The sequence below is a fragment of the Rhinatrema bivittatum genome, chromosome 4 (genome assembly GCF_901001135.1).
Source record: "Rhinatrema bivittatum chromosome 4, aRhiBiv1.1, whole genome shotgun sequence".
NCBI lineage: Eukaryota > Metazoa > Chordata > Amphibia > Gymnophiona > Rhinatrematidae > Rhinatrema > Rhinatrema bivittatum.
In genome coordinates, this window is record NC_042618.1 from 343,364,296 (window position 1) to 343,387,811 (window position 23,516).

General features: G+C 44.3%; 1 protein-coding gene across 6 annotated transcripts in view; it reads right to left on the minus strand.

The window, feature by feature from the left end:
* LOC115090915 (proton channel OTOP2-like) overlaps positions 1-23,516 on the minus strand; it is a 73,093-nt gene that overhangs the window by 22,016 nt on the left and 27,561 nt on the right. For 5 of the 6 annotated variants that reach the window (XM_029600586.1, XM_029600584.1, XM_029600589.1 and 2 more), the window contains 2 exons: positions 2,562-2,990; positions 481-617 (listed from right to left, as the gene is read on the minus strand). In XM_029600586.1, coding sequence (XP_029456446.1) covers positions 481-617; positions 2,562-2,990 — 566 coding nt within the window. Of the gene's footprint in view, positions 1-480; positions 618-2,561; positions 2,991-21,651; positions 21,826-23,516 lie in introns of those variants that run through there. The other variant, XM_029600588.1, reaches the window with a different exon arrangement.

Genomic DNA, 23,516 nt, shown 5'->3' on the forward strand with positions numbered 1-23,516 from the left:
CCTAGCCAGCATGAAGAATGGAAGACCTGGTCCGGCAACTGAATCCATGTCCTCTGCATGGCCACGGAGCCAGTGGGCCATCCCCATACAACCAGTTTTTGGTCCTTGCATGTTTTCCCAATATTCTCTCCTGCCCCTAAACGTTTTCATTTAAGTGTTCACAAGCACAGTGCTGAATGCATCAGCAAACCTCAAGTACATAATATCATTTCCTATTAACTTTTTATTACCACCTCTGATGCCTATTGTACAAAATGCAGAGGTGTGCAATCAGTTTTACACAGATGTAAACCTCTATGGGACAGTATCAATCCTACCCTAGAACTAAATTAAGGATCTTTTATAACTGGCCTTGGACTGAATATCTCCCAATGTGTACCACCATCTGCCTGGTTTGAGGCCTGAGGAACTGAGGCCGGACACAAAGATTTTGCTGAATTCACATGACTTTAGGGGGAATGTTGAGGGTTATATGCTTACCTGAGTGATAACAAAGGCCGCCTCCACCAGAGGAAAAATAAGTTTCATTGGAGATACACAGCTGTTGAAGCCAGCATAATACCCAATTTTAAGTGCATCCAGCACTAATGTGAACATCCCAAACAGAACAAGCCCACCTGTTTAGAGTAAAAAAGCAGAATAGCTGATGGGCAATGCATCTTATTGGATTAGAGACCCAACAGTCTCCACCACTGAAGGAGAACAAACATGAATAATAGTCATTTTTACCATGTGCATTTCTACAGAGAAGGGGGGAATTCATGAATTAATACAAATAATTTCAATTCATAAAGTATTTCTTATCCAAACAGGATCATAACATGTTTTTGTAGCTTGCCTTGCTTATTTTGCTCTGCTAATGATAGTCTACTTTTATGACATTTGAATTGTATGTTTGTGGTCACAGTAACATAGTACATAACTGTAGAAATGGCCTATCCAGTCTGCCCAGCAAGGTGGGACTCTGTGCAGGTTAACCCCATGCCTTCTGGTTAGGGTTGTAACTGCTACTCTGTGTAGGTTACCCCTGTGGCTTCTGTTTAGGGTTGCAAATTACCCCGGTGCCATCTGCTTAGGATTGAAACTGCAATACAATCATTTAAAATGTGGCTTTGAGTTGAGCTGCTACTCAGTTAATATTACTCCAGCATTTTGTTTTCATCTTCTTGCCTAGAAGGGGTCCTCTGGGTTTATCCCATGCTTTTTTATATTCTGCTACTAAGAACATAAGAACATGCCATGCTGGGTCAGACCAAGGGTCCATCAAGTCCAGCATCCTGTTTCCAACAGAGGCCAAACCAGGCCACAAGAACCTGGCAATTACCCAAACACGAAGAAGATCCCATGCCACTGATGCAATTAATAGCAGTGGCTATTCACTAACAGGCCGATACAGTACAGTGCAGTCCGATGGAGCGCACTGTTAACCTGCCATTGGACGCGTGTTTTCCCTTACCCCTTATTCAGTAAGGGGTGGAAAACGTGCGTCCAACCAGCCGAAACTTATAGCGCCCTCAACATGGCTAATTTATTCCGGCACCGGGAAAGTGCATAGAAAAGCAGTAAAAACTGCTTTTCTGTGCACCCTCCGACTTAATATCATGGCGATATTAAGTTGGAGGTCCCGAAGAGTAAAAAAAGTTAAAAAAAATTTTTGAAGTCAGCTGGCAGCTGTCGGGTCGAAAACCAGACGCTCAATTTTGCCAGTGTCCGGTTTCCAAGCCCGTGATTGTCAGCGGGCTCGAGAACCGACGCCGGCAAAATTGAGCGTCAGCTGTCAAACCCGCAGAAAACCGCCGCTCCTATCAAAAAGGAGGCGCTAGGGACGCCTACTTTTGCCCGTTTCTACCGCCGGGCGTCATTTGAATACTGTATCGCGCGCACAGGCGAATGGCCTGTGCGCGCGCCGGGAGAGCGGGCATTCGCTCAGTCCACAGGCAAAAGTAAGCACGTTGTTGAACAACGTGCATACTCTTACCTGCTGATAGTTTGGGCATTAAAGCCCCAAACTCTATGGCAAAATGCTATTTTATTTATGTATTTTACATCTTTTAGGCATCTCACAAATCCAATTCAAATTGATCAGTGCAACTTACAGTAATAAAATCTAGATGAGACTGTGCACTCGTGGAAAGGGATTTCATTATTGTCCTTCCCAGGTCAACAGATTGGCAGAAATAAGGCTAAACCCAGAGGATGTGATCAAGGCATCTAGAATAGTGGGGTTTAAAAGAGAGGTTTGGACAAGTTCCTAGAGGAAAGGTCCATAAACCAATATTAGCCAGCTAGATTATGGAAAGCCATCGCTATCCCTGGGAACGAGTAACCAAAAAATAGATCTACTTCTTCAGATCTGACAGGTACTTGTTACCCAGAGATAGGATGCTGGGCTCGATGGATCTTGAGCTGACCCAGTATGGCTCTTATGTTCTTAAATTACAAGCCATTTTGAGTCCTCCTAATCTTATTATCACCTTTCCATCCATTCCCTCCTTCCTCCACCTGCCCCCAACAACTTCCCCCACCTCCAACAAATTGTATAAGAAGAGGGGATTCTATACCTTTCATCCATATGGGTCCTGCATGGGAATCCTTATATAGGACAGCATTTTGATGTCTGGAGGTGAAATATATTTGAAAGAACATCCACAAAATTGACAGCAACATTAGGACAGACAGAAATAGCTGCACCTCAGTATCATGGATGGCCACATCCTTAAGAGAATCGCAGCAGAGCAGCGTGCAGCCAAGCAGAATTATGTTGCTGGACACTATGAGGGAAATCAGGCGTCCTCCTTTTTTCCAGTTCTCTGGCTGATTTGGGTACATGGAAGACTCTTCTTGGAGGCCAAGGAGTTCTGTTTGCCTGAGAGAGTCCCATAAATTCATTTGATCATCCCTGAGAATGGTGTTGATTTCTGGCATCTGGCATTTGGTCTTGCTGTGTCTCCTCACTGATCCCTCAGACATGGTTCGGTCAAATCCTAAAACTGAAAGAGACAATATAAAATTAACACATTCCTCAAAGCAATTCAAACCCTAGAGCGACAAGAGAAAACCAGGAAGCATTGAAGGACATTTTGGGGAAAAAATTCCCTCCAAGAGTAGGGTAAAGAGAAAAAAAGTTATTGCTTCTCTCTATTACAAAAGAGATAGTCAGCAGCTATGAGGTAATATTGAATGGAATTATATTAATATGATGGAAAAAGTTTGTTAAAGAAATGTTATTGGACTTATATATAAGAAAGTTCTGTATGTGTGGTAAGATGTGTACATTTGTGCTGCATGATAACCATTATATAAAAAGCTTTCAATAAAGAACATATATTTTTTTAAATAAAAGCCATTAGGGTAGAGAATTCCAAATGTAAGAATATATCACTAGTAGAATTGTGTACAGTGGGTGAAGAGTCAAAGGGCTCCATGGAAAATATCATCTAAGAAACAACATAAGTGAAGGGAGGAAGGGGAAGAAGGTAAAGGAAGTAGGTTAGAACAGAGAAAAAGCTCCTTCGATAAAGATTATTCTAATGGAACAAAGGAAGTCAATAGGGAGTACTGTACCATAACAGAAATGACTACAGACGAAAAGGCATCATTAAAAAATCAAGAGAGATTAAATGAACAGTCAATCCAATGTCAGTCTTCTTTTGAATACTTACTTTAAATACATATTTTTTGTTTCCATGATTGCATTCATATGAAGCTGCAGATAAATTTGGTACTTCATAGATTTCTTATAGAGTTCTAAAACTTTCTGAGATCCTATTCATTTATTTTATTTATTTAACATACCTTATATGCTACAATTCTATTTTATCCATTACCGATTACAATAAATGTACATAAAGCAATAAAAACAAGCAAAATACAATAAAACAATCAAACAATATTACTCAACATACAAATATAAAACAAAATATTAAAATACAATAAATTAAAATGACACTACTTTGTAAAAGCTTGTTCAATTAAAAATACTTTAAGTATTTTACAAAATTTCAGATAATCCAATTGGCTATGAACCTCTCATTCCCTGAATCACATTCTCTCACATTCACACACACCAGTCTTTTTCTCTCACACACACCGTCACCTTACCAACCAGTCTCTCTTTCTCTCATGCATGCACACTCACCCAGGTTTCTCACTCCCATGCTTTCTTTCACACACCCCACCCCCCCACCCCCAACACCAGGCTTCTTACGCCCATGCTTTCTCACATACCCAGACTTCTCAGTTCCATGCTTTTTCTCTCTCACACACACACTCACACACACACACACATATCAGTCACCTCCCTGACTAATGTCTCACACTCTCACATACACATCAGTCACCTCCCTGAGCAGTCACTTTCATTGTCTCTCACATACACACACACATCAGCTCTCTGACCAGTTTCTCTCAATCACACACAGGCTGGCTGGCTGGCTGCTTCTCTCTCTTTCTCTCACTCACTTCCTCTCCCCACCACCCCCTGAGCACAAATGGGAGCTGCAGCAGCCCCCGCAGGCCAAGAAAGAAGAATTCCATCGGCTGCGGGAGGCTCATGCTGCTGACTCCTTTCTCGATTACTGGCTGCTTCAATTATTCGGGGGTCGAGGCTGCTGCCGCCGCTGCTACTTTATCACGCGGCATGGCTCTTTCTCCTTCCCGCGTACCGCGTATCACTTCCTGTTCCGGGTCACGGGGGGGGGCAGGCGTGGGAAGAAGAAAAGGCCGGCCGCGGGTGCCACAGCTTCTTCTAGCACCGCTGCCGTTCCCACTGGGCTTGAATGTGCTGATAGCCCGGCGGCAACGGCAGCGGGAGAGACCGGGAGCGCGCGACACACCTGCCGGTGCTTGGCAGCGCCGCGGACTGGCAAGAAACCCCCAACGGCCCGGTCCCGGTCCGCGGACCGGTGGTTGGGGACCCCTGATTTACACTTTCAAATAATAGAAGGACTAGGGGGCATTCCATGAAGTTAGCAAGTAGCACATTTAAGACTAATAGGAAAACATTATTTTTCACTCAACGCACAATAAAGCTCTGGAATTTGTTGCCAGAGGATGTGGTTAGTGCAGTTAGTGTAGCTGGGTTCAAAAAAGGTTTGGATAAGTTCTTGGAGGAGAAGTCCATTAACGACTATTAATCAAGTTTACTTAGGGAAAAGCCACTGCTATTAATTGCATCAGTAGCATGGGATCTTCTTCGTGTTTGGGTAATTGCCAGGTTCTTGTGGCCTGGTTTGGCCTCTGTTGGAAACAGGATGATGGGCTTGATGGAACCTTGGTCTGACCCAGCATGGCAATTTCTTATGTTCTTAACTTAAAAATGCACTCTTAGCAACTTTTTTAATTTGTGCTTTTAAAACCAATTTTAAGTCAATAATAACTACCAAGCTATGAGTTTCATTGCAAAGGCAGAGAAGGAAGGGGCTGTTTACCCAACCAAAGAATAATCTTAAAAAACTGTTATTAAAAAGACTCAACAGGAAGTTTTCCAATCTTTTCACCAGAGATATAAAACTGGACGTTATCTACATATATCTTAGAAACCAGAACACAAATATGTTGAAACCTGGACTAGTGATTATAAAAAATATTAAAAAGGACCGCTGATAATGACTGAACCTTGCGGAACCCCAAGCAAATTCAAATGCCAAGTAGCATGATCCTACCTGCTACATTCTACCTTGAAGGTAAAAAGAGACAAACTGTTTCAACACTGCACTACACCCTCAATCCCAAGACTACGCAACCTTTTAATCATTTTAGGATGGGAAATAGTATGGAAAGATGATATGACAAGCTGAACCAAGATCCCAGATTTCTTACTGTCAAGACTACAAATATCCCAAGTTGTAATGATATTAGCAAAGTCTCAGTCCCACAACCCTTCCTGAAATTAAAGCGTCCTTCATCCAGAATATGATGTTCATCGAAAAAAAAAATCATCTAACTGAATGAGGACCCATTTTTATAAGAGTTTTGTAACCGAATATAAATTAGATATAGGGCAATATTTAGATAATATATCTAATAAAACTGATGGACCTTTTTGAAGTGGCCTCACTATAGCTTTTTTCAAGTTTAGCAGAACTTCACCCTGACTCAAAGAAGAGTTGATTATCTGGATCAAATAGCCAGGAGAACCCTCTAGTTTATTCATAGTCAATAAAAACAGACAACTTGAAAACACTTATTTCAGATACCACAATCTCTGGAGGTCAATTGGAAATTGTCCCACTTAACCAAACGTTCACTAACACTCATCTCCTCAGAATGTAAAATATCACTGTCAGTATTCATCTTTAACTTCCGTACCTTCTCTTGAACAAACTGGGCAAAATCCTCACGACTAGACCTAGGCTGACCAATAGCAAATTTATATCATGGAAAGGCTACAATCGTTTATTTAAAGAACTACTAATCAAGTGTTAGGATTAGTAGGTAAGTGGGCCCTGGGCCGAGATGAGAGATGGTACCACCCACAGGGAGGAGCCCTGTGAGCCTCACCGTCGGGAGGAGAGGTCTCAGCAGACATCAGACACAGCTGTGGAATAGTCTTTAGAGAGTAGAGAGGCACTGCCCATGAAGCGGGGAGTGTAGGAGAAAGTCAAAGAGTCTGGGCGGTGGGGTATACCCAAGGGGAATACCTCTGTAGAAGATAAGGCAATGGTCCACAGAGCGGGGTACACCAGTCAGGCTCCTCGCTAGAGATGTCACGGTAGTGGTCCACAGTGCGGGGTACACCAGTCAGGCTCCTCGCTAGAGATGTCACGGTAGTGGTCCACAGTGCGGGGTACACCAGTCAGGCTCCTCGCTAGAGATGTCACGGTAGTGGTCCGTAGCGCAGGGTACACCGATGAGGCTCCTCTTTAGAGATGTCACGGTAGTGGTCCACAGTGCGGGGTACACCGATGAGGCTCCTCTTTAGAGATGTCACGGTAGTGGTCCGTAGCGCAGGGTACACCGATGAGGCTCCTCTTTAGAGATGTCACGGTAGTGGTCCACAGTGCGGGGTACACCGGTGAGGGTTCCACACAAGGATGGTATGGTAGTGGTCCGTGGAGCAGAGGTACTCACAGTAGTAGAGGTTCCAGGGGAGTCCCGGGAGACGAAGTAAAGATAGTCCAAGGCATAGGCCCTCCGAGGAGCGGAAAGCCAGAGACGAGGAAGGGCCCCAAGGAGCGGGTACACAGAGCATCTCTCGCCAAAGGAGCAGGAACTGGAACGGGAGGTCCGTAGCAGCCAAAGTGGATTCAGCAATGAGGGAACTCGTTGCCAAGTCGTTGGTAGGCAGGGCCAGCCGGTTTAAATATCCTGGAAGCCTGACGTCATCTGGAAGGGACGCCCCCGAGGTTCCCGCCATGACGTGTGTAATACTGGCCTGTGCGCGCACGCGTGCCTAGGGGATTCCGAGGGAAGATGGCGGTCGGCAGCGTCCGTGGCATCCAGGGAGGCCTGGGAACGGTGGGCAGGCCGGAGATAGCTGGCGGAGGCCGCAAGTCTTCCCCACGGAGTCAAAGCTGCAAAGAAGGAGGTGAGCAACAGAGGTCGCAGCCGTCTGCGACCGACGGGCGTAACATCAAGTCTGAGTAATATCTTTATTTAGTTTCAATTAGCAAAATTCTATAACAAGCTAAAATATCGTCATAATGATTCTTTACTGTCACCACTCAACTTTGCTCTATTTGCACTCTGCCCTTCTTAATTGCTTCCTACGTTCATATAACTCAGCATTAAACCAAGGAGCTACCTTATTGTGCAATATTTTCCTAATAATTATCTCCGGAGCAATCCTATTATATAAATCTGTTAATATAGAAACATGGAAACATAGAAACGATGTGAGAAAAGGACCAATGGTCCATCCGGTCTGCACAGCAAGCTTCCCATGGTAGTATCTGCCGCGCTGTGCAGATTACCCCCAACGTATCAGTCAGTTTTGCTTATGGACTTGGCCGTAGAAGCAGTCCTGTGTTTTTTTCATTAATGTCTGAGCATCAGTACCCCACACTGTAAAAGGTCATGGCTCGTGTTGGTTTTTTCGGAATCCAAATTTCTCTTTCCTTTCAGCCCCCACCCTCCCTCTCCTTCGAAGCAGAGAGCGATGTTGCAGTTGGCATCAGGTCTTATTGGTTAATGGTAGCAATTTCATGCCTTCTGTTAAGGGTAGTAACTGCTGCTCTGTGTTGGTTATCCCCATGCTCATCAGTTCCGCAGACCGTAAAAGTCGGCACCTTCATTGGTTGCTGTCTAAATCTAATTCCCCTTTTCCCCTGCTTTTGAAGTAGAGAGCAATGTTGGAGTTGTTCCACCATTCCCCTGCCTCTTCTGCAAAAACAAATTGCAGATTTTGGTGCAATTCATCCCAATAATTGATAAAAGATTCAGGCTCAAACCTTCTCTGAGAAAAGCCAAACATATCTGTAACCCCTGGGCTAAGTCCTAGATAAGGACCCCAAAGGTCCACACCTCAAACCAGTTTATTTATTTTATTTCTCTCTATATATTATAAGATTACTAGGGCTCTGGGTAATCACTGCGTCACGCCTGTGCATGTGCGAGGTATTGACAGCACCTGGAGCAGAGGGAGGGGCTGCAGGCAGTGAGGGAGGAGTGCTGACATCCAAAGTGCAGAGCCAGTGAGAGCAGCCGCAGCGCTGGCAACAGAACGGCTGCTGGGGAATCCCAGGTCCCACCAGCACAAAAAAACCCAAGGCACCAGCAGCATGAGAGAAAGAAGCAGTGGAGCAGGAAGCAGAGAGGCTTCTGGGAGATGACCAGTTGGGGTCAAAGTGGAGGAGGAGTAAGAAGACAGGAGGGCCAGAGTAGATGTTGGAAGGGGAGGAGGGTTGCTGGAGGAGAAGAGAGGTGGGAGTGAGAGATAAGTGGGAGAATAAGGAGGGTTGGAGAAGGAGATGTGCAAGAGTGAAGGAAGGGGTAGCAGGGAGGAGTGCTGGGGAGGGGGAATGTGCAAAGATTCCCCCTGACACAACTACCCCCCCCCCCCCCCCAACAGCACCACACTACCCTCTCCCGCTGTTCCCCCACACATATTCCCTGCTTTTCCTCTCCCCCTCATATAACACAAATCCCCGCTCCCCCGCAAGCACACACACACACTTCCCAGCGTGTGCATACACACACACACCTACTCTCCTGTGCGCATACATACATACATAAACAGACAGACACCTTCACACCACCAACTACAACCTACCCCCACACATTCGGCCCCCTATGCCCCCAAAGCTACACACACACATATGCAAGAGCGAAGGGGCTGGGGGAGGGAAGTGTTCTACCCCACCCAACCTATCTCATCTCACACAGCTTACTCTCTCCCGACATACAGCACCTACCCAAACTCCTGCCTCCACACCCACATGCACACACAGGAGGAGGAGAGCAAGGGAGAAAATGGATAGTGCAAGGGAGAAGTGCACATCCCCATGCTACCCCCCCCCAACCCCCCCCCCCCCACACTCACATCACTCCCTGACATTGCCCCGTCCCCAGTTACTCCCCTCACACAAACACTCCATCCTCAGTTTCTCCCCAATGACCCCTCCACTCCCAGTCACACCTCCAGACACACTACAGCCCTGACACCCCACCCCAGTCACTCCCCTGCGGTCTCCCACTCGCGAGTACACATCCACCTCACATCACTTCCTGACTCCTACATCCCACCCCGTGCCGTCCACAGACCCCCAGCACTCCCTGTAACTCCACCCACCACAAACACCCTCTATCCCCAGTCACTTTGGTACCTCCATAAACCATATCCTCATCCACCCCCCCCCCCCCCCCCCCCACGCACACATCCCATCTCCAGTTACTTCCTGACATTCCCCATGTGCACACATCCCTATCCCCAGTCCCTGGCACAACTAACCTCTGCACACACACACACACACACCACACTCCAGCCAGTCCCAGACTCCCCCCCCCCCACATACACAGTATAGCCCCCAACCCACACCCCACACCACACCCCATCAAACCTATGCTCCCCACTCCTAGCACTCCTAATACACACAGCCTACCCCCATTTACTCTCCAACCCCATATGCACACCCAGTTATTCCCTGACAACACCCCTTCCCCACACACTCAGCAACACCTCCACACACCACAGCCCCAGCCAGCCATTCTTAGACACCCCACATACCCCTCCTGACAACACTCCCTATGCACACAAACCCTCATTCTGGTCACTCCCCAACACCCCTACACACGAACCTCCAACCACCAAACACTCTTGATACTCCACAAACATATCCCTAGCACTCCCAGAGAGCCCCACACTCCCACACATGTACCCCCAGGGGGAAAGAGTACATCCTCCAACACACACACCCTCATTCTCACCTCCCCACAACACACACACATACACATCCCTCTCTATTGCACACGTGCATATGGGAGAGGGAGGGGGAAATGGAAAGGGGGAAAAATTGGAGAGTGAAGTGGGGGAGAGGGAGTAAGAGCACACACGTGCACCCCTACACTTGCATGAGGGAGGGAGGGATGGTGGGCAGAAAATGGGGTTAGGTTCTACCCCCAACACTCCCCCTCCTGATACCACTTACATACCCCCCACTCACATCCATAACACATACAATCCAATCCACCAACCCATAAACCATTCCCACACAGGTGGGGAGGGGAAGGGGGAGAATGTGGAGAGTGCAAGGAGAAAAAAGTGCACACATACATACACCCCACTTTCCTCCCCCACTTTCACATACCCTCTCTATAAGCCTTCTGACTCACACCCTTCCCCACACATACACAAGCACCTAGCCCCCCACCTCCACCCCCAACAGAGGAAGTAAAAAAACACCAATACTGTACACATCCAGGTCATGGAGTCATAAAATACACTTTTTGATGTAATATCCACTTTCTCTTTTTTTTGGGCATTCCCTTAAAGGTCAAGGGGGTAAAAAAAAAAAAAAAAAAGGAGGGGTGAAGTTTGAGAATACTCTAGTTCTTGCCCCCGCCCTTCCTTTCAATAAAGTCACTTTCCCCAGCCACTCCTTGCATTTTCCACCTAGATGCAAACAAGGAATCTAGAGTGGAGAGTCCATTGGCAGAGTTGGTGAGCAAAGCAAGCAGGCACAGACTCCAGTATTTAAAAAAAAAATTCTAGACTGTCTACCAACATTACTAGGCAGTTTACAAAAGAACATTCATAATTAAAAACTAAATAACTAAAATAACATTTAAAGCCATTCAAAGCTATAACAAAAATGCATAAAATAGAATCTTATAAAATCAAAAACATAAGAACAGGAAATACCTGAAAGCCATAAAAACACAAAAGAAGCTTTTGTTGTTATGGGAGTCTTGGTTTAGTGGACCCTTAGGCCGACCTGCAGGAGACTGGGAAAGATGATCAATGTCTCTAGTGAGTGGCAGGCCGGTAGGCAGATGTTCAGGCAGGATATAGATGCTCTTCACCCTGGAAGCTGGTACTCCCCCGGGAGGAGCCCGTAGGGGCCTGGCCGCTGGGACTTAGGCAGGTTGTGGATCAGGACAGGAAACTGGAACCAGACTGGAACAGTAGCGATACTGTAACAGGGTGTGGGTTCTGGAACCAGGCAGGAACTTTAGCAAGACTCGGGTACTGGAACCAGGCAGGAGCTGTAGCAGGACAGCAGAAAGCAAGCAGGTAAACAGGAACCAAGCAGGTACTGTAGCAGGCAAGCAGGAACCAAGCAGGTATTGTAACAGGAAAGCAGGAACCAAGCAGGTACTGTAGCAGGAAAGGAGTGATATAACAAGGCAGGTCACTCCGGGGCACAACGCAACAGGGAACCGGGAGGTAAACCCGTTGCAAGGCAAAGACTGGATGTCCGCGGCCAGCTTATTAAGGCCGCGGCGTCTGACGTCAGGAATTGGGCGGAGTCACCACTGGCGGGAAACGGCCTAGAAAAGTGCCCAAGTGCCGCGCACGCGCGCCTAGAAGCAGGACATCCATGGGAAGCTTCATGGTGGCGCAGCCCCAGCGGGAACGCCGCCAAACAGGCCGCAAACCAGGCCTCCGGAAGCGGGAGCAGGTCCAGGAGCATGGAGGTAAGGGTCTGGCCGCAGCACTCGCGGCCAGAACCGCAACATTTGTAACTATGAACCAACAACAACCCAACACCCTAATTGTACATTTACTTGATTGCTGTATTTAGGTTTTCGGCCTCTTCGTTCTGATTGTCTGTTTTAGTAATTTAAGTATAGGGATCATAGTTATGGCATACTAAGTCATTAATTGGAAGCGTAGGGTCTTATTTTTATGAATTGTATTTTTCTCCTACTGATATTTTTATTTTCATTTTTATTAAATGTATTAATATTTTATTTTTTAAGTTTATGTACTCTGAATTTTTATTTTATTTTAGGATTTGATCTATTTTTATTTTATTATCATTGTAAACCGTTTTGCTCAATATGGTATTGTTAAAGACAGTATAGAAATGCCTTAAATAAATAAATAAAAATAAAAATGTGATAAAAATCCTTATAAAATCAATGAAGTTATCAATTGTCAGTGCCATAAAAACAGTCTAAAACGAGCCCAGACTGCACTTCAAACATCAAAAGCCTATTAGAAAAAATGTGCTTTGACCACCTTTTGAAATTTCAACAGTGATGATTCACCCCTGATTACTCCTATTCTATAAGGATGGGCCTTGGATACAAAAACGCGCTCATGGGATTCGTCAAGTCTTAACTGCTTGAGGGATGGCACACGCAGTAACCCCTGGGACGCTGATCTCAAACCTCATATTCACTTGACGTCCACCTGTCTGAGTGGCCATGATTCCCTTAGCAGGGAGAAAAATGATCTTCATGGCCCTGTGCATTGCTTTGCTTATTTTCCCAGTTCACAATTTAGGTAATCAACACCGATGGTCTCTTTGAAAGGTAACTGCAGCAATAACTACGCTGGAAGCTATGCTTACTGAAACTTGTGTGTAATGGTTGCAAGTTCTTAACAGCTGTATTTTCCCTATCCAGACGTTACACTTTCAGATCTAAATAAATTTTTGACCTCTCTACTGTTGTCAAATTATCCAATCACTTTAGCCAATTGTCCGGTCCTAAATGTCATCCTTCTCCCTTCCTGCATGGTGTAAGGCAAGACTTAAACTTCCCTCCCAAGTAGATGGTAATTTGAATGTATAATTCAACATGATTGATTCCAAGGAAAAAATCTTGACTTATATCTCTCCAGTAGAACGTCTCCTATCAACTCCCATTTCATAGTACATGGATGGTATTGGTTATATTTCTCTTCTCCAGTTATCAGGGAGGAAGACTTAGAACCAATGTCAGGAAGTATTTCTTCACGGAGAGGGTGATGGATGCCTGGAATGCCCTTCCGGAGGAAGTGGTGAAGACTAAAACTGTGAAGAATTTCAAAGGGGCATGGGATAAACACTGTGGATCCATATAGGCTAGAGGATGGGTATGAAGAAATGAGCCATGGGGTGGCTTGCTGGAATGGTGGCTACTACCTGGTGATTACTACCCTTACTCAATAAGCCTTCACACGGTTAATGCAACTCCAACACTGCTCTCTGCTTCAACGGCAATGGGAAATGTGGAAAAGAGGATTGCATTCAGACAACAAAGACTGAACTACACAGTCTGGGTAAACAAATAAGTGTGGGGGTAGCTTGCTTATTGCGTTGGTTACTACCCTAAACCAATTAAACCTGATACTTCACTTTGCATGCATATCCAGCGTTGTTCTCTGCTTCAACGGCAAGGGGAAATGTGGAAATGAGGATTTACATTCAGACAACATCCAACAAGGCATTGATCTGTGCAGTCTGGGTAAACAAGCATTGGGGTAACTTGCTTGATGCGGCGGTTATTACCCTTAACCATTAAGCCTTATGATTCACCTTTGATGCAACTCCAACATTACTCTCTGCATCAATGACAGGGGTGGCAGGAAATTCGAATCAAACAGTTACCAACAAGGGCCCTGAACTTGGTGGTCGGTGAAACAGATAAGTATGGGAAAATAAGTGTGGGATCCTGCTGGGCCGATTGGTCTTTTTCTGCCATCATTTCTATGTTTCTATACCTTCAGTAGATATAAGTGAACCTAGTAGGGATTCACGACGACTCCTCTCTTCTTTCTTTCTTCTTCTCACTCTTTTGACAATTGTAAATCATCCCAGGCTCTTTCCCAACGAAGTAACCTGTCCTTTGAATAGTAAACCAAAACTAACACTGAGTGGGGAAAACCCAGCAAAACTTAAAAGAATACAACAAAGGGAAACAACTGAGACATAGAGAGAGTGGGAGAAAACTCCCATCTCAGAAAAAAGGGGAAAAAAAGTTCTTTAATCATGGTTATTAAACGAACAAAAGCTCTCTCCGTCTCCTCATCCGTTCCAGGACTCATTCCCTGAGCCTGCAGAGGCTTTATCCCTCAAAACAAAAACAAACCAGGGACAGCCATGACAAGCTGGCTCCTGTAAGAGTAACATAAGCTTCCACGATGTAAAATGGTGGCAGTACTTTGTATAGCATTGGATCTTAACCATTCACTCTCTTCCAATAGGGGAACTGTTCTGTACTCCCAAGACAAAAAGTTAACCAATCTGTTCTGGCAGACAACCTTTAGGCCTCTACATGTCAATCACCTCTTTTAAGTTACATTCATACAGCAAAAACCTATGATCAGAGCAAGGTATGAATATATTTCTAATATAAAAGATTTTATTCTCAACTACCTGATCAGGAAATCAAGATTTATAGTATGTCCAGAGTGATGTGTGGGGTCAGTAACAAGTTGCCTCAAGCTTATTACCTCCATTACTAAGATAAAATTCCTCACATTGGATACCTGCATATTTTCTGAATATATGTTAAAATCTCCTAATAAAATTAATTTGTGGTAAAAAAGCTGTAAAGAAGAAAAAAAACAGAAACCACAACATTTAAATCAGATACCTTCTGCCCTGGTGCCATGCCGAGTAAACATATAGTCCAGGTATCAATTTGAAGCATCATGCCTTAAAAACAATCAGCCTCCTTAAATTCTAAATTCTTTACTTCTATATTTTGTTTAAAAATCATTAACACTCCCCTCCATTTTCTATCCTCTCAAGAGACACCAACATAACTATACCCCGCTGGACACTGTATGGTTTTAGCCTCAATATACCAGACATGAGACTCAGAAAAATTTTAGAAATTTTTAAGATCCCTCCTTCCCTATGTCACAATCTTAGAAGGCTTATATACATTTTTTCTAGTTTCCTTTGCCAAGTATTGATCATTTCTAAATGCATCATTCTGGCCTGACTTCCTTTCCCTAGACCACCTGCACCCAAACATTCATTCTCTTTTTTTCGTGTCCAAATGTTTGTTCTCCGTCTGTACTTTCTCCTCACTGCTTGTAGGAAAACATCGATCACCTCTTGTCAATGTCTGCACTTTCCTTTGCAGTTGACTTCCACACAGCCCACTCATGTATCCTACGTGGGCCATTCCCATGTCCTTCACTTTATGTTGACCACCCCACATCCTGCAGTTGCACTGAGCTGCTCTTGCTCCTCGCAGCACGTATTATGAATATGTGCTGGCACAAACTTAGAAGGACATAGTTCAGCAGTCGAGAAGTCAGCATTACACAACACCAAGAGGTAGATATTCAAAAGCCATTTAGACGGATAACTTAAAGTTATCCATCTAAGTGGCAAGTTTTGGAATATTCAGCTTCTTATCCAGCTAATTTTAAACATATCCGGCTATATTCAGTGGCATGGTTGCACCACTAAATATTCGGCTAAGTTAGGCAGATAAGACTTATCCAGCTAATTTACTCAGCTGGCTATGTCTAAATATTTATCTCCGATTATGTATTAGAGCTAGATCAGTCTGCTTGTGGCATGATTCAAAAGTAAAGAAAATATCTAAATTATATTGCACCAACAGATCTGTAATTTCTGCTTCCTTCTGACAAGCAAAATGGGCATTCAAATCAACTAATAATAAACTATCTTTTAGAGAACCTATACTCACTGAATGTGATAACCCAGGGTAAATTAAGCATCAATGACTAGAAAAGATATAATGCGATCCTAACAGAGCTCCATATCTCCCTTGCCTTCTAACAATCAGAATGGCACCCCTTCCTGCAGTTCCCGCTTCCCTCCACAATAATCCCTCCCCAGAATCCCTTTGGAAGAACCCACAGCATCCACAGTAAAACAAATAAAATAAAAATCCCACAATCATAGAAAAACACTTGGGCCCACTCGTGGCGGGCCTTTCAACGAGAGCCTGCTGGTGGTGATCCGCCTGTGGGCCTCGCCTCTATCCTGGTACACGGCGCCACTTGCTGATGTCACAGGGGGGGGGCGGGGACTTACGGCAGGGCCAGTGGCAGATCGGGAAGTCAGCGTTGAAGTCTCAGGGAAGAGATCCGCAGTAATAATAAGACGAGAGTTACAGTGGCAAAATAGGTCTCACGGTAAAGTGCAGCGTGCTTAACAAAGAGCAGCGTTCCTTCCCTCTGGCCTATGGGCCTCGCCTCTTATCTTGGTGCGGGGCGACACTTGCTGACCACGCGGTGGGGGGGACTTTCAGCAGAGCCAGTAGTCTACATTCATTTGCTTGCTTTTATTTTCCCTCATAGCTTATCAGTCCGAAGGCATTGAGAAGCTGGGTATTTTGTCCTTTGCTAAATAAAATTTACTATGCCCAGGCCCCCACCCTCCCATCTCACCCTGTCTTTCACTCCCTCTTGCTGTTATACTGTTTGGGCAATGTGATTCCAATCTGCCCTGAACAATATTTGGTTAGGATGAAAGACGACCCAAGGTCCATCCACTCCAGCTTTCTCCTAAAGGTTTAACAGCTCTCTCTGTGTGGTAGTCCAGAAGAAGGCAAGGAACGCTGAGTCTTGGAACAAACAAACAAAATCAGATTCCTTCCAAACTCCAAACATGGTGACGAGCTGAAATCCTTGGATTGGCACTCTTCCCTAGGGCTTAACTACATCAGCATGCCCACCAGTTTCTTTTTCCTCTAAAATCCTCTCCCGTTTCCTCTGCTTTAGGGACTTGTAGTTTAACAGTATACTAGGCCTGATCCAGGGGCGGACTGACAGCCATCTGGGCTCCTGGGCAATAAGGGTCATTGGCTTCTAACCACCCATCTGAGGCTAGGGGAGAGTGGGCCTGTGGGCCGCTATTGCTGTGGGCTCTCTGGCACTGCCCTATTGCTCGAATGGTCAGTCTGCCCCTGGCTGGATCTATTTTTTTCTTCTGCTGGAAATGACTATTTCCCTAACTGGGAGTGCTGAAAGCACTTCTTTAAAAGGAAAAAAAAAAGAGTCCCATTTTCATGTCATATGCAAGGAAGTGGAAGGAAGCCACCCTTCAAATGTACATACACTATTCATGAATTACAATTTATTTTTTCCTTATGGAAAACAAGAAATGTTGCATGTTTTCCAGACAAATTGCTACTACTACTACTACTACTGTTTATATGTATCATTTTTAAAACGCTGCTAGATATATGCACTGCTGTACAGCCACACATAACAGACAGTCCCTGCTCCATGGGGCTTACAATCTAGTCAAGACATACCGGCTTTAGGAGCATGGGATCTATTTAATGTTTGGGTACTTGCCAGGTTCTTGTATCCTGGATTGGCCACTGTTGGAAACAGGATGCTGGGCTTGATAGATCCTCGTTCTGACCCAGAATTGGCAACTTCTTACATTCTTATGTACATAAGAAAACAAGAATCTGATCTGTCAGAAGTGTATTATAAAGAAGTACTTAGGATTTAAAAGGAGTGAGTTTTTAAACTGGACTTGAATGCGGCCAGAGAGGAAGCATGACCAACTCAGGAAGTCTGTTCCAGGCACGCAGCACTGCAAGGTTGAAAGTGTGATGTTGGGAGTTGGCGGAGGAGGAGAAGGGCACAGGTAAGAGTGACTTGCTCAAGGATTGGAGTTCACAGGGAAGGCTATAGGGAGAGAGAAGAGAAGATAGGTAATGAGCTGCGGAGTGAATCACTTTGCAGGCGAGTATGAGAAGCCAGAACTGTATGCGAAAGCAGGCAGAGAGCAATGCAGCGACTTGAGGAGTCACATCATGGTCATAGCAATGTTGAAGCAAGCCGTGCAGCTGAATTTTCAATAGATTGCAGCGGAGAAAGACGGTTCATTGGGAGGCCAGCGAAGAGCAGATGAAGGTAGTCTAAGCGGGAAGTGATAGGAGCGTGGATGAGCATCTTGGTAGCATGCTCAGAAAGGAAGGAAAAGATTTTAGCAATGTTATGGAGGAAGAACAGACATACCTTAGCAGTGCTTTGGATGCGCGTAGAGGAGAGAGAAGCATCAAGATGGTCCCCCATGGTAACAGGCCGAGAGAACCAGGATGATAAGAGTGCCATCCACAGAAACAGGAAAGAGGGAATGAGAAGATGGTATGGAACAGGGGAGAAGACAAGAATTTCTGTCTTGGCCATGTTAAGTTTAGGGTGGCGGTGGGACATCCCTGTAGTGATGTCAGACAAGCAGGCTGAAATTTGGCACTGGATCTGTGGTGAAATTTCTGGCATAGAGAGGTAGACTGGGCGTCATCAGCATAAAAAGTGGTACTGAAAGCCATGGGAGGAAATCAGAGTGCCAAGGGAAGAAGTGTAGATAGAAAAGAGTAGAGGGCCCAGGATAGAGCCTTGAGACACACCAACTGATCGTGAAAAAGCAGTGGAGGAAGAACCACCAGAGAATACAGTAAAAGTACAACGACAGAGATATGAAGAAAACCAGGATGGAGCCGAGTCCTGAAATTCATTCGAGTACATCGTGTCAAGTAGATGGTAATCAACAATGTCTTGAGTAGCGGATAGATCAAGGAGGATGAAGACTGAGTAAATAATTTTAAAATACCAATCAACAATGCATTCAGGCTCAGCATGACCGAGTGTGCATACTGTGCATTTATATGAGGTGGCACACTCGGGGGGGGGGGGCACAGAGGCAGCAGGAAAGGCTGGGGGGCCATCGGCAGAGCCCAACCCACTGGCAGCCAAAAAGGAGAGACCACATGGCCGCTGGCTGTCAAAAAAAAAAAAAAGGCTGTGGCGCCACAAGTGGCCATATAACAGCCTGTGTGTGTATGTGTGTGTGCGTGTGTGTGTGTGTGAAAGAGGAAGCCTGCCAGTGTGGATGTCTGTGTGTGTGTGTGTCTGTGTGTATTTGAATGGGAAACTGCCTGAGTTGACTGTGTCTGTGTGAGCCTTCACCTCCTCTCCCCCATTAATCCATGACAATTTCAGGGTATCTGGAAATAAAAAGTTCCCAAGTATGGAGAGGATTTTTTTAAATCCTTATTTGTTTTAATTATTGCTTAGACTTTGATGTGTCTGCTGTTTTGAAATATTTTATTGGTTTTGGAAAAAAAATTTGGATATTTTCTTTTTGTTAACTGATTTGAAATATTTATTTTTATGAATATGGTTTTACTATTATGATTTATATTTTATATTTCTTGATTTTATTGTTTAATGTTTTATGAAGAATGATACTGTTTCTGTGTTTTCATTGTTGCTCTTTATATAGAGGCTGGCTTGTTGTGGGTTTCAGTTCAGTTCTTCTCTGCACATGTCTATTTATACTTTCTGTGCTCTTTATTCTGTATTTGATCAGGGTCTGTCTGTGTTCTGCATCTGCACCAGAAGTGAGGTATTTTGCTGGCATGTAGTTTCTGTGTAGGGATCCATAGCAATATGATTTCTTTCTGTTTTCCTAATAGGAGGTGTATTGGTGTTCTAGGACCAGGTGTAATATGTGCACTGTTGCCTTTTCATTGATAAGGTTTTTACTGTTTGTGTGCTGGCAGTTAGGGTTGTTTTAGTATGGGAGGTTTACTACATTGTAATGGTAATTCAGTTTATTCATGGCTTTCTGAGGGCCAAACCCACACCCAATATATATTACAAAAAAATCTAATTCCATATGAGTTCCTAGTGTCTTTTTTTGTAGAATTTTCTTGTTGGCATCACAGTAGAAATTGTAAATATAATATGCATGTTTTAAGTGATATTTTTACCTCAGAAGACTGTGCTATTGAATGTTCTTTTTCATTTAAAATCTGTTATATTATAAATGCATAATTTGTATGTGTGTGTGCAAGACTGTAAGGTTTTGTCTAGGGTACCTAATACCCTTCCACTCACCATGGGTTCTGTAGGGGGTGGGCATGTGGCAGGTCAGTTATTAAAAATATAGATTGCTGGAGGGAGCTGGGCCTTTTTTTTTTTTTTTTTTTGGATGGGCCCAGGACAGAGACTGAATGAATCGAGGTAGGGTGAAGATGGGCAGTACAGTAATGGCTTATACAGGGCAACAAGAAAAAAGCTAGCACTGGCCCTGAACGCATTAAAACATTCAGATGTTCAGCATTTACAGAGCAAGCTCGAACTGCTCTTTCTCCCTTCCCCAGGATATTTTTAGCACTTTGCGCCCCTCTTTCCTTTCAGTGCATGCACATGTTTTAAATATGGGACTTTGCCCAACGCGGACCATTAGTGAAGTTCCCCGTGGGTGAACCTCACATATGGTAAAAAGGGTTTTATTACCCATTTCACTGTGTAAAATTTCCATCAATTTCCAAAGCGAATGGACGCACATATTTTCGCTCTGAAACCTGCAATGGGTGCAAAGTACCCACGGGCATTTGCGGCCTGCTTTTCTCGTGGGCACTTTTTTTGTGGGGTATATAATGCGGAGATTTGAAAATGCCATCGCCATGCGCTATTTTCCTCCCCAACCTAAAAACGCCAGGGACGCCTCTTCGTCCTGCGGCTAAAATGACGAGCATTAAGGGAAGGCCGATATATGTGTGTAAAATGCATTTTACTCTCTCCCCCCAACAAACGGCTTTGGATCTTGACCTGCACATGTCTGAAGATTCACAAACCTTTCCTTCCCAGCCTGGGAAGTGAGAGTGCTATGCAATTGTGCTTGGCGGTATTGTCAAGCAAGCCTACACAGTTCATTAACCCCCACTACAATTCACAGACTGATAGGAAGTTTAGGGGAGAAGATAACTGAATTTCAATTACATTTTTTTCTTCATCTGCAATCCAATCAGGTGACGGATTCCTTCTCACTTCAATAAATTACCGTATAACCACTTCCTTTTTTTTTTTTTTGTGATGTATTTAATCCTAATGTGTCCTACGAACTGATAATTGTAGCAGTAATAGCAAATAATCCATAAAATGTTGTTCATAAAAATCAAGGTACTGGAATACCAGCCCAATTCTACACATCACAAATTCTAATTACGCAAATCTCCTTGAGCTAAAATGCACCCATACTAATTCTGTAAGTTTCTGAATGAGGCACAGTTTCTAAAAAGAGCCAAAGAATTTATCTTACATTGACCTGGAGATTAAATTCCTGCAGGGTTTAAGCAGCAGCAATAGCAAGAGTCATCATCGTCATTTCAGCTTTCCCTCCAATGAGTTTCAAATGGATTCAACTTGAATGCCGAATAAATTGGAGTCAAATTCTTTTTCAAACTCGTCAAAGGGAAAGTGGAAAGAAGGGGCTTAGGCAATGCCCCAGAGCATTACAGGGCAGTGAACCTCAAGACAAGTAGCTATACCTCACGCCACGTCTTAGATCTTCTTTTCATTTCTTAGTTCTCCTTTTTCGTTTCTTCCCTTTCGCTTCCAGTCGTTTTATTTTCCCATGTTCCAAAGCAGCAGTTATTAAAAGAAACTCACTACTGTCAAAAGCCTTGCCCGGACTGAGCTCTTGCTGACTGCTCCCTGTAATGTTTGTACTGTATCTCAATGTAGAATGTTTAGAGGGTTTATTTTTAATGACATAAAGGATTTAATCAGGGTGGAGTGGGAATACCGGTTTGAAATTGGTGCGGATGTCTCTTTCAGAGTGGCTCCAGAGGCGCCGTGGGTAAATTGTTCCAAGTCAGTGATGAAACATAAAAGGCATTTCTTTTGAATCTCTGTCCGGAGCTATGAGGTGCAGTAAGGCTGGTCTTGGCAACGCTCGCTTTCTCTGCCTGGGAGCAATCTCAACTGCCTTTGCAGTGCACAGATCTAGTCTCCTGTAGATATTCGAGGATGGTTGTAAAGATCGTTCGTATATGATGATATTCTTTCTGTGATGAATCCGAGAGTCTCTATGCCTCCAAAAAGAATGAAGGGCATGACAGAACAGTTTCCTGGCATTGCTAAAAGTGGATGCGGCTGAGCAAATCTTAATGCCCATGGGGCATTAAGATTTGCCCTCCCCATCTTGGGGAGGGCAAGAGTGTTTTAAGTTCATAAACATAACATTTACCTTCATAATTTGGTCTTTTGAAAATTGCCCGCCCTTGGTGCATGTGTGAGGAAGAGAAGCATTCCCAGAGCCCAGGGAGGAATTAAAGTATGTGCGGAGACTGGATGGCCAAACCTCTGTATGTATTTTCCCCCGCCATGGATCGGCCCAAACAGCAGGAGCAGAGGCCATGAGTACCTTCTGTTCCCAGGGACTTTGCTGGTCGGAATTTTAAAGGGAAACTCTGTAGGTCTGAAACCTCCATGACAAAACTGAAAATTGCCTGCCCCCCCCCCCCCCCCAGACAGGTCTGAATTTCCAAAGCCATTTACACGCATAAAATCAGGTTTTACAGACAGAAATTGCTGTTTCAAAATAGTCCCTTTGGCTCAGTGCATGTAAAAGGATGAAGGAAGGAACTGCAAAGGAGCGTTCCGAGAGGGAGGGGTGGCGGAGTTGCAACGTCCACACATAATTTTTTTATTTTAAAAAGTATGGGCATAATTTTCAAAAGGATTTTACATGTGTAAATGCAACATACTATTGTAGCAATTTTCAAAAGCCATTTACCCATGTAAGGTGCTCTTACATGCATAAAACCTATGAACAATTCAATGACATATACTGCAGCAATTTTCAAAAGCCCACTTACATGGGCAAAGTTCATTTTCAGGTGTAAAACCCATTTTTAAGTTTGTAAATGCTTTTGAAAATCAGGCCCTAACCGCATAAGTTAACCTGCACAGATCACACCCTACAAAGAAAAAGTGTAACTTCGTGCAAGTTAATCCATGATCGTACCAGACCTATTTCCCTGGGCATTTCCAAAGTGAATTTGTGTATATAAATTCACTTTGAAAATGCTGGCTAAAGTCCGCACATACAAGTTACACGCAGACTTTAGCCCTGCTCGTACAGCTGTAAAATAACCCTCCCGATGTCCAAAACCACCCCTTTTTTTTTGATACAGACAAAAATCTGGTACGAGTGGATCTCTTTTTCCACACCTCATATTGAGCAAGGACAATTTTTAAAGCCTGTAGTCCACTGAGTACTTTATAGCTGTGGGCCTGCAAGTAAATTTTCAAAGGAAAACTCCCCTGTGAAGTTTCCATTTTTTTAAATCTGTGGCTGACCAGCTCCGCGCATACTTTTGTAGCTGCAGATTTTGCACCTGCTTGGTTT